Here is a 15,000-nt window from a genome sequence, read left to right as displayed (position 1 = left end):
TACAGTATATGTAGCAGGTAATGTACCTATCTCTAATCTCTAAGAACATTTATAACCCTTAAAGGTTCTTTGGTTGTTTCTTTGGGGGAACCCTTAAAAGTTCTGTGTATAACTCTGCCACTTATTATTATTATCTGCAAATTATCATCCTATAAGAAAGGGTTCTAAGTAAAATGTTTTCACGAGGCAGGAACCCTTAAGAACCCATGAAGAACCGAACTCCAAATAATTGCTCATTATTTTCACATTTTTAGATAAACTGTCTTGGTACCCTCTTGTAGGGTTCTTTAAGGGTTTTCTGGATAATTAAAGGTTCTGAAAAGCTTTTTGGATATTTTGATGTGTTGTAGGGTTCTACATAGACGTTTGTTTATAAGGATTTTCCCAGAGGGATAACTGGAGAACCCTAAATTATTCAAATTCTTTCAATAATGTAGGTTTTATTTGATTACATGATTAGAGCAGACCACTTTTTGGAAGCCAAGGACCCTTAATTACATAATGAACCCATAAAGAGCCCATGAAGAACTTTTTTTGTTTACAAACAAAAAGTGTACCAAGAAGCAAAGATATTAAGGAAGGAATAATGACATTCTTAGAGAAGAAAAGTGTTCCTCATGGTTTCTTTAAGGGTTCTAAGCTTTCAACAGGGCTCCATTTGAAAGCATTTTGCTGTAGGGTACACAGAACCTAAAAAAATATATTTTTTAAAGAATGCATTCTTTGTTTAATTACACAATGACTTGAACGCTGTTTTGTAAACACATATGACGCTCACAGCTGTACATACAAACACTCGGGGAAAATTTTTTAATAACTACTATTAAGAAATGTTCGTAAAATGAATTGTAGCATTTTCATAACATTGCTTTGTGGTAATAAAGATACTAGCTAGCCCAGTTCCCACCATCATGACTGAGTGGAAAAACATTCACAACATTACAGATTACAATTTTACAATCTCGATTTACAAGCTATTTATTCCTTCTCAGGCTACCGTACGTGGGTTGGAATGATAATGGCGGATCATTATCACTGTAATCCAGTTCTGGTGTGTTTCTGCCACCTGCTGCTCAAACACACAGTGGTGAGATGGAGGGCTGAGAATACGCACACACAGTTTGACAGTGCAGGTCAGAGAACAAATTGCCTCAGCCAATAAGAACACACCATTCTAAACGTACAAAACAATATCAGCGGTGTATGTAGCGGTGTTTGCAGAAGTCGTATTTGTGGTTTTTTTCTTATGCAGAATTCCCAGGAGTCAGCAGGGTCCACACTCGCTGGCTTCTCCTCTATACCCTGCTCAGAAACCCAGAACTCATTCTGTTGAGGAAGAGACACCATAGCAACAACCTCCAAGGCAACCAAGACCCCATCACCATCGCCAGGGTGATAACAATGTCCTCACAGCTCAAGAAAAACCAGTCTACCCAACAGCATAGCGATGATGTAGTTACAATCGGATAATGACAACCTTCCTCCTGTAAAACAGAGAAAGCGCCAGATCCCTAAACGAATTGTAGCCTGTTTGATAGCTAGCTAATATCCTACATGCTAATAATTAGCAAGCTAGCCCTCAAACTCTATTGACACAGAAATGCTAAACACATGACAGCCAGCTACTGTGTACAGATTGTACAAATAACATGGTTTATTGTTATACTTTATACTTTTACTACATGCTCATTTGAATGTTACATTTGACTGACTCACAACTTGCAGTGCATTATGGGTATCCTTGGGTATGAGTACTTGAAGAAAAAAAACAGTAGCGTATAAAGAATTATTATTAGAAAGTTTTAGCGTTTAATTAAAATCAAATAAGAGAATTACAGGATTGATTTCATGAAATCTTTAACTCATGAAGGTGAAGACATGACACATTGAGGAATTGGTTAAAGCTGTGAAAACACTGTTGCTAGGCAACTGGAAATATGGGCTTAGCTAGCTAATTCTTAGCTGTTTTGTTTTATATAGACAATGTAAAGACACAGTGACAGTGGAAATGAGACAGAACCATCCGGAACATCAACATTTACCTCAGATGTGTTGCTAAAATACTAACAAAAGACGTAGAAATTTGACACTTTTAAACTGCTAACCGACAAATGTCATGGGTTCCACTCACTTTTTACCGCTAATCTGTCCTGCAGCTTGCTGTTTTATTTTTAATTTATTTCATGAAATACCTTTGACAGTAAAAGAAATGAAAGGTTTTTATGTGTCTGAGTGAGACTTTGTATGGCTGAAAAATACTTTAAGGGGGGGTTGCACCGATAAGGATTAAGTTTAAATCTAGATTAGATCAAGGATTATCTAGTAATTCTGTTGCACCAAACTTTAAACCTTGTTTAAAAATAAGCAGGCTTACATTTAAACCATCACTTTAATCCTGGATTTAATTTCACAATAAACCTGGATTAACTAGAATCTCCATCACTTTAAACTCGGATTTAAATTTCAGTTCGGGATTAAATTTAAACTTTAATCTCAATGTGTGTGTGTGTGTGTGTGTGTATGTGTGTGTATGTGTGTGTGTGTGTGTGAGATAATGGAGATGTGTTTCATGGTTTTTCATGGACCAGAAAATGCTTAGGATATGTTTTGTTAAAGAGTTAGTTGTGAACCCTGCTTTTTACCGTTTTAATCCACACACAGTGTACACATTTTGTGTTATAAGTGAATCTTTGTTTCTGAAATGACTTTTTGTATTAAGTATTGTTTTGTTTTGAAGCGTAAGCATGCTTTAGCTGAATATGCATGGTGTAAGAAAGTGTATCAAGCGGTTATCTACGATACGTGTGTGTATTAATGCGGTCGATCCTGTTTGTGTAACTATGCTGTTAGAAAATACATGACTGAATGTGATTGTTGTATTCGAAATTGTGGACGTGAATGATCAGACTGATGTTTCTGAGATAATCGGAACACTAGTTGATTAGATTGTTGAGCAGACACTGTGATGTGTATAAAATTCCGACAGTCCGTCGATGTTGTACGACACCGTTGTTCTCTTTTACTGAAATAAAACCAAAAACACTTAAACCGTCGTGTAAATTTATGACCTCTGGTAACACTGTTTGGTCCGAAGGTGTGATCTTTCCTGGCAGATGTCTGTCTGTGTGAGACAGAGACGTGTTTTCTGGGGGTGTTGCTGACCAGAATGCTTACAAATGTGTTTATGTTAATGAATCTCAGTGTTTAAATAATGGTTTAGACGTTGTAGTTAAAACAGAGAAGAAACTTTGCAACTATCTGTTAAAATGGCTGCTCAGAGAACCTCCTAATACCCCTAGAAGACTGCTGTGTATTTCACAATCTCTTCAAATGAGTGTACTTCAGTTTTATTTCATTTTACTCATATTTTGAATATATAAATGAAACAAGGGGAAGGGGGTACAAATTAAAAACACAATGACATCATAATTATTGAACAAACCAATGTAACTGTATGTATTCTACCATTTTAATCGTAATACAATATATCGTCTTAGCAACTTTGCTTACAAAACGCAAGATTCGTTTGTTTGTGCGAATCATCTCGCGCGATTGATTCACTTAAATGAGTCGTTTCGTTAAAACGAGGAACCGATTCATTGGCGAGAGGATAATATACTGGAGCGCGTGCGAGTCGAACTGGGGAAACGATACCTAGTGGAAATTAGCAAAACTTCAGGTGAGTTATAAAACACTTTTCTGTGGGAATAATGTTTATATTCTGACCCTGGAAGTGTTTAAATGGCAATATTGTCTGCTTGTGACCCAGTTGGATCAATTATATCGCTTTTTTTTGGCTGATTTTTGTCGATTTTTCCATCTTGTACAATGTGCCGGCTAATCAGTGTGGATAATACAATTAGCAGCTTCAATTAGCATCCACGTTACACCACTACACACATGTAGAATAAATACACATTATTCTGATTTAAAGAAAAAGACCTTAGAGATTCCAGCCTCTATTCATCTTCTCAACTAATGGTTTGGCTTATTGTTTTGTTTGCTTTTTCTACTATTTGTGTGTCAAAGAAGTTTAAATTAATCAGAATTTAACAGTAATTTGTGTGTGTTTATACTGGAGCAAACAACAACAACAACAACAACAACAACAACAACAACAATAACCCCAAAACAATATATTGATATATGAGAAGTTTATACTATTATGAGTCTTATAAATTTATAAAGTGCTTTTGCTGGAGTCAAAATTAATGTGTAATTTTTCCAATACTAAAAATGTTATATTTCAGCTGATATCTGTTAATGTTTTACTGAAGCATTCGCAAGAACTAAAATTCCATATTAATGGAATTTTCTTAAATTGTGAATTTCTTACAAAGTACAGTACAGTTGTGTTTGACAGCATCTCTAGATTGATTTAAAAAAAAACATTAAAAATAGTATACGTTATGTGCAGACTGTTATCTTCAGTATGATGCTTTATAAAAAATATTACAGACTGAGTACTGTGTTGTTAAGGATGATGAGATATATGTGTATATATGTATGTGTGTGTGTGTGTGTGTGTGTGTGTATATATATATATATATATATATATATATATATATATATATATATATAATATATATATTTATTTTTTTAATATTATATATATGTGTGTGTGTGTGTACAGGATGTGTGATGTGGACTTGGTGAAGAAGATGTTGCGTGCCGTGCTGCAGAGCAGTAAGAGCGGCGTGGCGCTGTCGCGGCTGCAGGCGGATTACCGCGCCCTGACTGGAGACTTCATCCCACACATGCAGCTCGGCTACAGGAACCTGGAGAACTTCCTCAGGAGTGTTCCCGACGTGGTGCAGCTCCGAAATGCCCACACCGGAGAGGTGAGATTGATACACAACATACACGTGTCTGAGCAGAAGCCAGAACATCACCAGGAGAGACCCTTTTGTTGTCATTTTTACATTTGGTACACTAAATTGTTTGTTTGTTAGGCGAATCTTTTGGTCCAGGGTCCATTTCAAGACTGAATGATGCAGGATGTAGTGTGTGTGTGTGTGTGTGTGTGTGTGCGCGTGTGCGCGTGTGTGTGTGATCATGGTGTAGGTGATGTGCTTTGCGGCTTTGTGTAAGGAAACGGCCCACATCGCTCAGCTGGTCGCCCGGCAGAAGAACTCGAAGAAGAACTCGGGTTGCTCTCAGCTACTGAACTGTCACATGAGAACGAAGTCTTCCTCACTGTTTACACACAGCGGTAACACGCGCACGCACACACGCACACATTACTGCTGTACGCTGAGATCTGCCTGTGACAGGAGTCAGCTTGTTTCTGGTTGTGATTATTCAGTGAATCCTCGCGCGTCCCTGAGGCAGCCTGGTCACATGACTAAGGACGGCAGCCGTGAGAGGTCTTCATTCTCACGCGTCAGCTCTCAAGGTGACCAGCGACAGGTGTATAGCACCAACTCAGGCTCCACCCACCAGGGCAAGAAGCCCACAGGGTGAGTGCTCACTATTATTGCCTGGATATATATCAAGAAAGATTAAAATAAAAATTCTAGGTGAAGGTGAGTACTGTAGCGATGTAGGGAAGTCGCTTCCTGTTTAATGTTCACATGTAACTCCATTAGGGGAAAAATTGTTTAACCTTATTATACTCACTCTGCTGATCCCAGGCCAGGAATCCAACAGGTTGTGACGACTCGTCCATCCAGCAAGAACCAAAACGCAGGTAGTGTGAACACACACACACACACACACACACACACACACACACACACACACACACACACACACACACACACTGTTGGTTCCTCAGTAAAAATGTGTGTTTCCTCTAGAGGGCGATGTGGAGCTGTTTCAGAGCCGTGTCAAGCAGCTCCTGCAGAAGTACAGCAGCGGTGTGTGGCTCTCCAAACTGCCTCAGCTCTACAGTCACATGTTCAGACAAGAACTTCCATCATACACACACACACTGCTGGAGAGCTGGACACACATCTGCACTGTGAGCACACACACACACACACACAATGCTGGAGAGCTGGACAAACTAAACACATACTAACACATGATTCATATAATAGTAATCACACACACTAAGTTGTTTTCTGTGTATCGTACGTGTTTATGTAATGTATATGTTTGTGTTCTAGGTAGAGAAGCCGAGTGGTGGTAATGTAGCAGGGCGTCTGATTTACCCCGCTAAAGACCCGTCTCCAAAACCCCACACCCCTCCACCTGCCACGCAGAAATCTGCCCAAATCCCCAGCACCCTCTCACGATCCCCAACATCTCCGACTCCGAAGCCCCCGCGGCCGCTCACCCCAGATTCCATGACCCGCTCCCTGCCCACCCCTCCAGCCACGCCCCCTTTCCCACTGCCACAGGATGTGAAAGATAAAGTGCGGGAGCTGCTGAATAAATACAGCCATGGCCTGTGGGCTCACGCTTTGCCCCGCCTCTTTCAGGAGGTCTTCAGGTACTGACCCAGACACCTGAAAACATCTTCACCTCCACCTTTTCTTCTGTCCTGAATCTCAGACTTAAAAAAATTTTTACATTTTTTTTTTTAATGTTTTGTTTTGTTCTAACCTCCAGGTGTGATTTCCCGCAGTCGCTGCTGGACGATCTCTCTCCTCTGGCCGACACGTGCATGATCGAATATCCGATCGCACGAAACCGTAACAGAGCCATTTTATACACCCTGCCCACCATGAGAGTTTCCTCAAAGCCTTGCCCACAGCCAAGATCGCGCATCATTGCCCACTACGGCAACCCGGAGGTGCCTCAGCTGCCCCTGCCCAAGGAGGAGTTCCCGTCCGTGCTGGTGATGGAGGCCAACAGCACCGACAACCTCATCCTCAGGTACTCGAAGTAAAACATGTTGAAATGCACATCGTTTCAGTGCTCGTAACGTTGTTCTGTCTCTGTTCCTCTCAGGTATGTGGGTGAGGAATACTCTCAGGCTCTGGAGAAGATGGAGCAGGACATGTTGGAGTTTTACCACAGCACTGGGGCGGGGCTTGGCCTTGCCTGTCCTACAGTTGGTCAGCTGGTGGCATTTGCCGTGGACGACGAGACAGTGCTCCGAGCTCAGGTGCACCAGGTCACAGAGAATGATGTGAAGGTAATGTGTGTGTGTGTGTGTGTGTGTGTGTGTGTGTGTTACAGAAGCTTTATTCCTCATGTTATTAAATTTGATTTTAAACGCGTGTGTAGGTATACTGCGTGGATCATGGTTTCTCTGAGGTGGTGAACAGCAAGAAGTTGCTGCAGCTCCTCGATTGGTCCCTCACACTGCCGTTCCAGGCCACCAGCTGCCAGCTCGCAGGTAACACACACCCCTTACACACCTTACACACCTTTACCTTTACTGTGTGCGTTGGTGGATATACTTGGTTACTGTTTTACTGTGTGTGTGTGTGTGTGTGTGTGTGTGTGAGGTCTGGAGCTTTTCAGTGAGGACGTTGTGGTACTGAAGACTCTGGAGATGTTAGCACGTGGCAGAACGCTATTGGCCGAGCTGGTGGAGCGAGAGACTCCACCCCTCGTGGTGTTGTACGACACGTCAGGAGAGACCGACATTAACGTGAACTCCGCGTGTCTCGGCGCGCTGCAGGACAAAACCATGCAGAATCCGCTGCAGGTTATAGCGTTCAACTTTTTTATTATTATTAATATACGAATGGACTGATATGTCGCCAAATAATTTAGTAAAGGAAGACGTTAAAGAGAACTCTGTAGCATGACCGTAACGCTTTCATTTATTCTTCTCATGGTGCGTGCAGGTCAACAGCTTGTACTCAAACGTGTGCGTGACGAACGTGGGGTCTGACGGCAGCGTGTTCTGCCAGCTTCCATCCCGAGGCCTCTCCAAGCTCCAAGGCATCATGGACAAGATCGAATCGTACTTCCTGTCTCAGGTTTTTCCACTTCGTTCATGTTTTGTTTCCTTTTAGAGGTCATTTCCACTTGTTAATGTTTTTGAATGTGTGTGTGTGAGAACAGGTTTCGTGGGAACTGTTGGTGTCCAAGGCGTTTTGTGGAAAAGTGTGTTTGGCACGACACAAAGGGAAATGGGCCCGAGTGGAGGTGAGCATGAAAATGTTTTCACTGCCCATGGAGTTTTTAAAATTTTTTTATTTTTATTTATTTCTCCAACGATTCAGCGCGGATGGTGGACATGAACCAGTGGGCCACTCGACTTGAAAAACAAACTCTCTGGTTTGAGCAATCAAACCGTTCTTGAATGACTCACTGACTCCCCAAAAGTTATGAGCTTAATCAATCCAGAAAGGCATTCCAGAGCGTCATTCATTCTGGCTGCCACACGAACATTTTATTGGAACAATAGAATAAACAGCTCTTTGGATTGACCGAACGAATGACTCTGAAATTACTTTCTGGTCTTGCTGTATGAATAACTCTCTGAATTGACTCTCAGATGTGATTGAACAAAGGACTCTCAGGCTGTGTGTGTGTGTGTGTGTGTGTGTGTGTGTGTGTGTGTGTGTGTGTGTGTGTTCCTCAGATCACTAACCTGCATGGCAGCCGTGTTGTGGATGTAGAGTTTGTGGATTTGGGATTTCCTGCTTCTCTGGAGCTCAGTGAGCTGAGGGAGATTCCAGGATTGTTCATCAGAGAACTCCTCACCATACCGACACAGGTACACACACACACACACACACACACACACACACACACACACACACACACACACACTACGGATAGTCAAAATCACGTTACCATGTCACTTCTCATTATTTATTACTGAATGCTGATTAAAACCAAAGCAATGATGGATGTCACTTGTTTTATTGTGTGTGTGTGTGTGTGTGTGTGTGTGTGTGTGTGTGTGTAGGCTGTTAAGTGTCGTTTAGCCAAAGTGGAAGGAAATGAAGATGTTTGGCCTCCTGATGTTGTTCTGTGGCTCAGAGAGACGCTGATCAACGCTGCCGAGTGCACAATGAAGGTCTGTAACTCTTTAATCATGTGTAAAGGTGATGCAAGCGCATCCTCACCAATCAGAATCACGCTGTTCTGACCACGTAACATTTATCAACAGGCTTGCCTCATTTCTGTAATAATTGTGTGTGTGTGTGTGTGTGTGTGTGTGTGTGTGTGTAGATATCCTGTCTGGACTCAGCAGGTCATGTCCAAGTTTACCTGTTCCTCGACTCCGAAGCTCTCGATCTCACCTCCAGCATTAACCAGCAGCTCCCGTTAACCTCAGCCTCGGTTTGCCACCCCGTCGCCACCTTTATGGTCCCAGGCCTGCCCCAGTCTGTAGACTCCTCCCCGAGTTCCGACCCCCCCGTCATGCCCCCAGCGCTGGAGCTGCCTGAGGAAGGGCAGACCCTGGACGTGTTCGTGTCAGTGGCGTGTCACCCGGGTCACTTCGTGCTGCAGCCGTGGCAGGAGCTGTACAAGCTGGTGGTGCTGATGGGGGAGATGATCCTTTACTACAACCGACAGGAGGCCACTCCCATCAACGCCGAGAAGAACAACATCTGCGCTGCCAAGATCGACAGCAAGTGAGGGAGAGAGGGATATTTTCAGGATTTTGTTTTGGTTCCAGTTTTCTTAACTTGTGCGCTCACACTCTCTCGCTCTCTCGCTCTCTCGCTCTCTCTCTGTAGTTGGCACCGAGTCTTGGTGAAGGGCATTCTGTTGAATTCTCTGGTCTCTGTGTATGAGCTCGATTACGGGAGGCACGAGCTGGTGCACGCCTCTCAGCTCCGCCCCCTCATTAATGAATTCAGGCAGTTGCCCTTCCAGGGAATCCCCGCCCAGCTCGCAGGTACACACACACACACACACACACACACACGCAGGCACGCACGCACACAGAATCTAATCCCATGACCGAGGCTGAGCCGCGTCTCTCGTGTGCCGTATCAGGAGTCCAGCACGGCGGTTGGAGCGAGGAAGCCGCTATCGTGTTCCGCAACCATGTGGAGCGACGGCCTCTGGTGGCGCTGATCCACTCCGTCCAGCAGGGGGTGCAGCCATGGGAGAGGAAACTGCTCGTCTACCTGGTGGACACGTCACAGGACCACAGCGACGTCTGGATCCATGACCTCATGGCTGAGTTCACTGAGAAAACCAACAGCGAGGTGTAACACTCTATAAGGTTTGGGACATAGCCCAGATAGTCACATGGTCCAAAAGTATAGATCTATAACAAACTGGTCAAACCAGCTGTGTGTCAAAGGACATTCTAATGCACTAAATATGTGTAAGTGGAGGAAAAACAAATAAATACAGTCTGCCCTTAAATGCTACGTGTGTGCCATTTGAGACGCAGCCCCTGAAAGACCTGGGTCTTTTACATTTGCTATTCATCTGGATTGGGATTAGACCTCAAGACCTTTTAAATTATTCTATGGCTGCATCCCAAACTGCACACTTCCATATTACATAGCATCGAAAGAATTAGTGTGTCACCAGAACCACGCCCGAATGCGCATGTTCGGAACGGTAAGCTCCACGTGCTATAAGTGGCCTTACTGTTCAGTGTAGAACGTGGTTCTCCTGATTCGAACTGATCTACGGCTGCGTCCCAAACCACACGCTACTGTATCAACTAGCAAAATACCAGATACCAAGCAGGAAGAAGAATGGCTGAATTGTAAAAGAATGTGTTCAGTTCGTCAAGATTTGTTCATATGTTTTATTAAATACAAAATAGTAATGATGTGTGTGTCATTTCTTCAGCAATTTAAGACTTTTTACAATGGAGTCTTTTCCACTATGTCTGTCTGTCTGTCTGTCTGTCTGTTATTTTTCCTTCCAGCTGAATCTTTTCCCAGAGGAGTCGGTTTTTTTTTTTTTTTTTATCGGAATGAGATTTTTTTTTCCCCTCAGAATCTTTCCCCAGCTAGTCTTTTTCCTCTCAGTGAGTCACTGAAATTCCCCCATTGGCCCTTCTCTATCAGGCCCTAATCATCTCCATCTCTGAACTGACTCCATCACTCTCTACTCACCACTCAGAGCTGGTGTGTGGTGGGAGTTCTGGAGCACTGTGGTTGCCGTCACATCATCCAGGTGGAGGATACACACCGGTGCTGGTTGTGGAGATCTCAAGCCCCCCCCCCCCCCCCCCCATATAAGGTGCTTTGACTGCCCAGAAAAGCACTAAGGCATAATAATAATAATAATAATAATAATAATAATAACTATTATTATTATTATTATTATTATTGTTGTTGTTGTCCCCAAATGAGTCTCCCTTTTCCCATGAGTCATTGTAACCCCCCCTGTTATCGCCCCCCTGTCTCACACCTACACATGTTGATTCATGAGTTAGTATGTAGCAGAATCATCTCTTTTTATTTAGCTCTAAGATATTGTTTACAGTTTAAAAGACTTGTAATAATTAACCTCTGTTTTTTTTTATAATTAATATTATTTACACATATCTACACTTCTCAGCTATTTAAACTCGACTTTTCCAATAGTAATTACCATAACACTAATTATAATTCTTCTCATTATTATTATTATTATTGTTGTTGTTGGGTTTTTTTTATTGTGAATTATACTAACTCTGGCGTGAGGACGTGTAAGCGGTGCGCGTTCTCGTGACGTCGCTTGACTGACACGTGCGCGTGGGCGGCTCTCCGGTGTCTCGCGCGTGGACAAACAGCGGCGGTCATTTCCCGGCAGTGAGGGAGGAGAAGACAGGCACCGCGCTCCGGTCCGGATTAACCGGCTCTCTGATTTCTGTGCGCGCGGTCAGTTTGACTGGTGTCTTGGCCGAAGCTCGCGCCCGCGTGTCGCTGCGCTGCTGCACGCTCTCGGTGTAACGGACCGGCTGTGCGCGCGCTTTACCGGCTCTGCGAAAGAAGCCATATCTGGGCAAAGTATTCACCAGCGCTATATATAGATAACACCGGAGAGCGGGACTGTGCGGTGAGGACACACACACACGCACACACACACGCTCGTGCATGAAAGTAACTGGAACGGGGTGTTTTGTGCATTGCAGTAACGCTTTTTAATAATTAATAATTAATCACGCAACTCTTCCAGCTCGCGCACAATTTAAGTAAGTTTTAGGTTAAAAACTTGTTTTAATTTAATTAAAACTCCACTGACACTAAAGCTGCTAATTAATGATTAGATGGCCTTTGATTAATTATTTTGTTAGAGATAGTGTGTACATTTGCAGCAGTGCGTGTGTGTGTGTGTGTGTGTGTGTGTGCGCGGTCAGTTATAAACTGTTCACACACACCAAAGAACTCAAACAAACTCCATACAGTGACAGTTCACTAGAGATTTTTTTTAAAGTAATGCTGTGATAAAACCAAAAACCAAAGGTGTCAAATTATATAACAAAAATCTGATTAAAAAACTTCAACATTAATTTCTTGTTTCGTTGTAATTCCCATGTAGTATAACAAGAAGCTGTGGTGAGAAAGTTGTGAATTGTGTGAAACTTTTATAATAGTTTAAGGTGAGTCATGGGTCATTAGCCGTATTTGTACAGTCAACGTTAACAAGTGTGTGTTGGCGTTCCAATTAGCTCCTGAAATTCTGATTGGTTGAAAGGCTGTTGATGAGTTCTCTAGAAGAGCAGAGCAGGTTTATATTAACACGCTCGTCCTAATACCTCACGGTTTCTATAGTGGCACTGTGTCTAATCGTTAATCTGTAAGGAGATGTTTATGTAGCGTGTATGGAAGGAGTCTCCAGTGTCAGCGCTGTGTAACAGTCAGAGGTAAAGCTGGAACTTTAAGTTTTTCCACACCTTCAGGACAGAGGAGTTTACGCTTCTTTGCAGTTTCTCGGTCACATGACCAGTCAGAAGATCCCTGAATGATGATAATGTGTGAGTTGTGTGACGCTGGTTGTGTGTGAGTTGTGTTACTGAGATTAGCGAAGTGCTTTGATGTGAGTGTGTGGTTTAGACAGAAGCTTGTACCATGATAATCTGGAGGCTAAAAGCACGCATTATTAGTCAACAACATTAGCCTTGTAGCTCCAGTGCTTCTCATCTGATGGACCAGATGCTGAAGGGACGTGATGATGCCGTTGCTCTTATTGTTTCTCGTTGTTCATACTGATTTACAGGTTTAAGTGTCACTCTGGTCTCCATCAGACCCTCTGACCTCAGCCTTTTATTGCCCGAGTCTGAGTCTAAATATATCGCGTGAGACAGTGAGACTCCTACCACCTGTCGCTCTCGCCTTCCCTAATGGAGCAGCTGTGTGTGTGTGTGTGTGTGTGTGTGTGTGTGTGTGTGTATCCTTTCCATGAGACTTTCACTCACAAAGGACAAACTGGAGACACAACGCCTTTGTGTTCCCTGACATTTTAAATAAAGGTCCCTTTGTTACTTATATCTGAAACCTGATTGGCTGAAAGCAAAATTGCTTGGATAAAGTTATTGAAGGCATTAAAAAAAAACACGATCAAAACTTATTGTGTACCACCACATTTTAATTCTTTAAAAAATGACCACAGACCTCTCAATCACTTTCACTATAATTAATCAGATGACAGGCCCCGCCCCCAGTGCCACTTTAACCAATCATACTACAGTTCCCAACCTCGCCAGTAGAGTAATCAACAGTCCCCGCCCCAATGCCAGTAGAATAATCAACAGTCCCCGCCCCCAATGCCAGTAGAATAATCAACAGTCCCCGCCCCCAATGCCAGTAGAATAATCAACAGTCCCCACCCCCAATGCCAGTAGAATAATCAACAGTCCCCGCCCCCAATGCCAGTAGAATAATCAACAGTCCCCGCCCCCATGGTTCCTGCTCCCAAATCTCACACAAACACAAATTTTTTAACGAAACTGAGGGGAGGGGAATATAAAACATGTGACTTTATCAATTTTACATTATGATTTGTGTTTCATGTCGTCTGTGAGGCAGAACATATTTCTGCTGTTACTAGTTGTTAGCTGCTAGTTAGATTACTAACCAACATGCTAACATGCTGTGACTAGCAGGAGAGGTGAGTATAACCCACACCAAGACATTAGCAGCATGCTGCTTTTCTTAAACATAAACTACTTCTACTTCTTACATTTCTTCTGTGCAGGTTCTGAGGGGGAAGTTGTTTTTTTTTCATCCTGGTGCGTGCTTCCTCCTCCTCCTCCTCCTCCTCTACCCATCCCCCACTCATCCTCTACCCGTTCTCCACCCATCCTTCATCTGTCCTCCACCTGTCCTCCACCATGTCGTACCGTAAGGAGATGGAGAAATACCGGGACGTGGATGAGGACGAGCTCCTGCAGAAGCTCAGTGAGGAAGAGCTCAGGAGACTCGAAGATGAACTCGAAGAGCTCGACCCTGACGTAAGTACTGATCATCGCTTACACCATATAATACGTTATTTATAAGCGTGGAAACCTGGGAGTATCGTCACTGCGTGTTTCACTCAGACGGAGACGGTATCAGGGCAGTGTGTGGATCTCTATCTAGTGTTGGTTAGAACGTTACTCACTCACGATGATGCAACTGAGTGCAAGTTAACACTACAGGTCACTAATGGACTGTGTGTGTGTGTGTGTGTGTGTGTGTGTGAGAGAGAGAGAGAGCTGTTTCAGAGGTGGAATTAAACTCCAGTATAGAAGATCCATTTATTGATTTTATTTTGTGTGTATGGAGTTGGTTGTTTGTTTAATTAATTTGGTTAATTAATAATGGAATGGTTGCAGGGATGTGATTGGTTGAATAGTTATTGTGCTGTGATTATTTAGCTGAGTGATGTGATGGGCTGGGGATTGGTGTGCTGTGATTGGCTGGGGATTGGTGTGCTGTGATTGGTGAGTTAATGCTGTGAGTGTATTTTCTTCTCCTGCCTTTCCCTGAGTGGTGTAAAGATAAACAGCTGGAACGTGAGATAAGGACGTGCTTGAAGTTCAGAGGGTTCTGCAGTCCATCCAGCATCACATACTGTCCACACACACCCACACACACACTCTCTCTGTTCAGGAGTCTGAGGCAGTGATGGGCCCCAGCTGTAGAGGTGGTTATTAATAGCTGTGTATAGATGATAAGTGTGTGTGTGTGTGTGTGTGTGTGTGTG

General features: G+C 43.1%; 3 protein-coding genes across 7 annotated transcripts in view; all 3 read left to right on the top strand.

Annotated features, from left to right (window-relative positions):
• stra6l (STRA6-like) overlaps nucleotides 1-3,048 on the top strand; it is a 10,392-nt gene extending 7,344 nt beyond the window's left edge. For all 3 annotated transcript variants that reach the window (XM_053677412.1, XM_053677414.1, XM_053677413.1), the window contains 2 exons: nucleotides 993-1,133; nucleotides 1,253-3,048. In XM_053677412.1, the coding sequence (XP_053533387.1) occupies nucleotides 993-1,133; nucleotides 1,253-1,470 (359 nt within the window). In that variant the 3' untranslated portion in view covers nucleotides 1,471-3,048. The remainder of the gene's footprint in view (nucleotides 1-992; nucleotides 1,134-1,252) is intronic.
• Nucleotides 3,049-3,589: 541 nt separating this feature from the next.
• On the top strand, nucleotides 3,590-10,654 carry tdrd7a (tudor domain containing 7 a). The gene is made up of 18 exons (XM_053677407.1): nucleotides 3,590-3,679; nucleotides 4,634-4,841; nucleotides 5,065-5,212; nucleotides 5,306-5,459; nucleotides 5,634-5,689; nucleotides 5,799-5,962; nucleotides 6,111-6,436; nucleotides 6,556-6,822; nucleotides 6,898-7,084; nucleotides 7,177-7,288; nucleotides 7,401-7,603; nucleotides 7,746-7,880; nucleotides 7,966-8,049; nucleotides 8,489-8,623; nucleotides 8,819-8,929; nucleotides 9,085-9,491; nucleotides 9,597-9,757; nucleotides 9,859-10,654. Exons 2-18 carry the CDS (start codon nucleotides 4,635-4,637, stop codon nucleotides 10,077-10,079), a joined length of 3,078 nt encoding a protein of 1,025 aa, XP_053533382.1. The 5' UTR covers nucleotides 3,590-3,679; nucleotide 4,634; the 3' UTR covers nucleotides 10,080-10,654.
• Nucleotides 10,655-11,569: 915 nt separating this feature from the next.
• Nucleotides 11,570-15,000, top strand: part of tmod1 (tropomodulin 1) — a 14,995-nt gene continuing 11,564 nt past the window's right edge. The window contains exons 1-2 of one of the 3 annotated variants that reach the window (XM_017461131.3): nucleotides 11,570-11,871; nucleotides 14,011-14,266. In XM_017461131.3, the coding sequence (XP_017316620.1) occupies nucleotides 14,147-14,266 (120 nt within the window). In that variant the 5' untranslated portion in view covers nucleotides 11,570-11,871; nucleotides 14,011-14,146. The remainder of the gene's footprint in view (nucleotides 11,872-14,010; nucleotides 14,267-15,000) is intronic. The other 2 variants (XM_017461133.3, XM_017461134.3) reach the window with 2 other exon arrangements.

Source organism: Ictalurus punctatus, chromosome 29 (assembly GCF_001660625.3).
Source record: "Ictalurus punctatus breed USDA103 chromosome 29, Coco_2.0, whole genome shotgun sequence".
Taxonomy (NCBI): domain Eukaryota; kingdom Metazoa; phylum Chordata; class Actinopteri; order Siluriformes; family Ictaluridae; genus Ictalurus; species Ictalurus punctatus.
The sequence above is the reverse complement of the archived record's forward strand: the minus strand, read 5'-3'. Positions and strand labels throughout refer to the sequence as shown.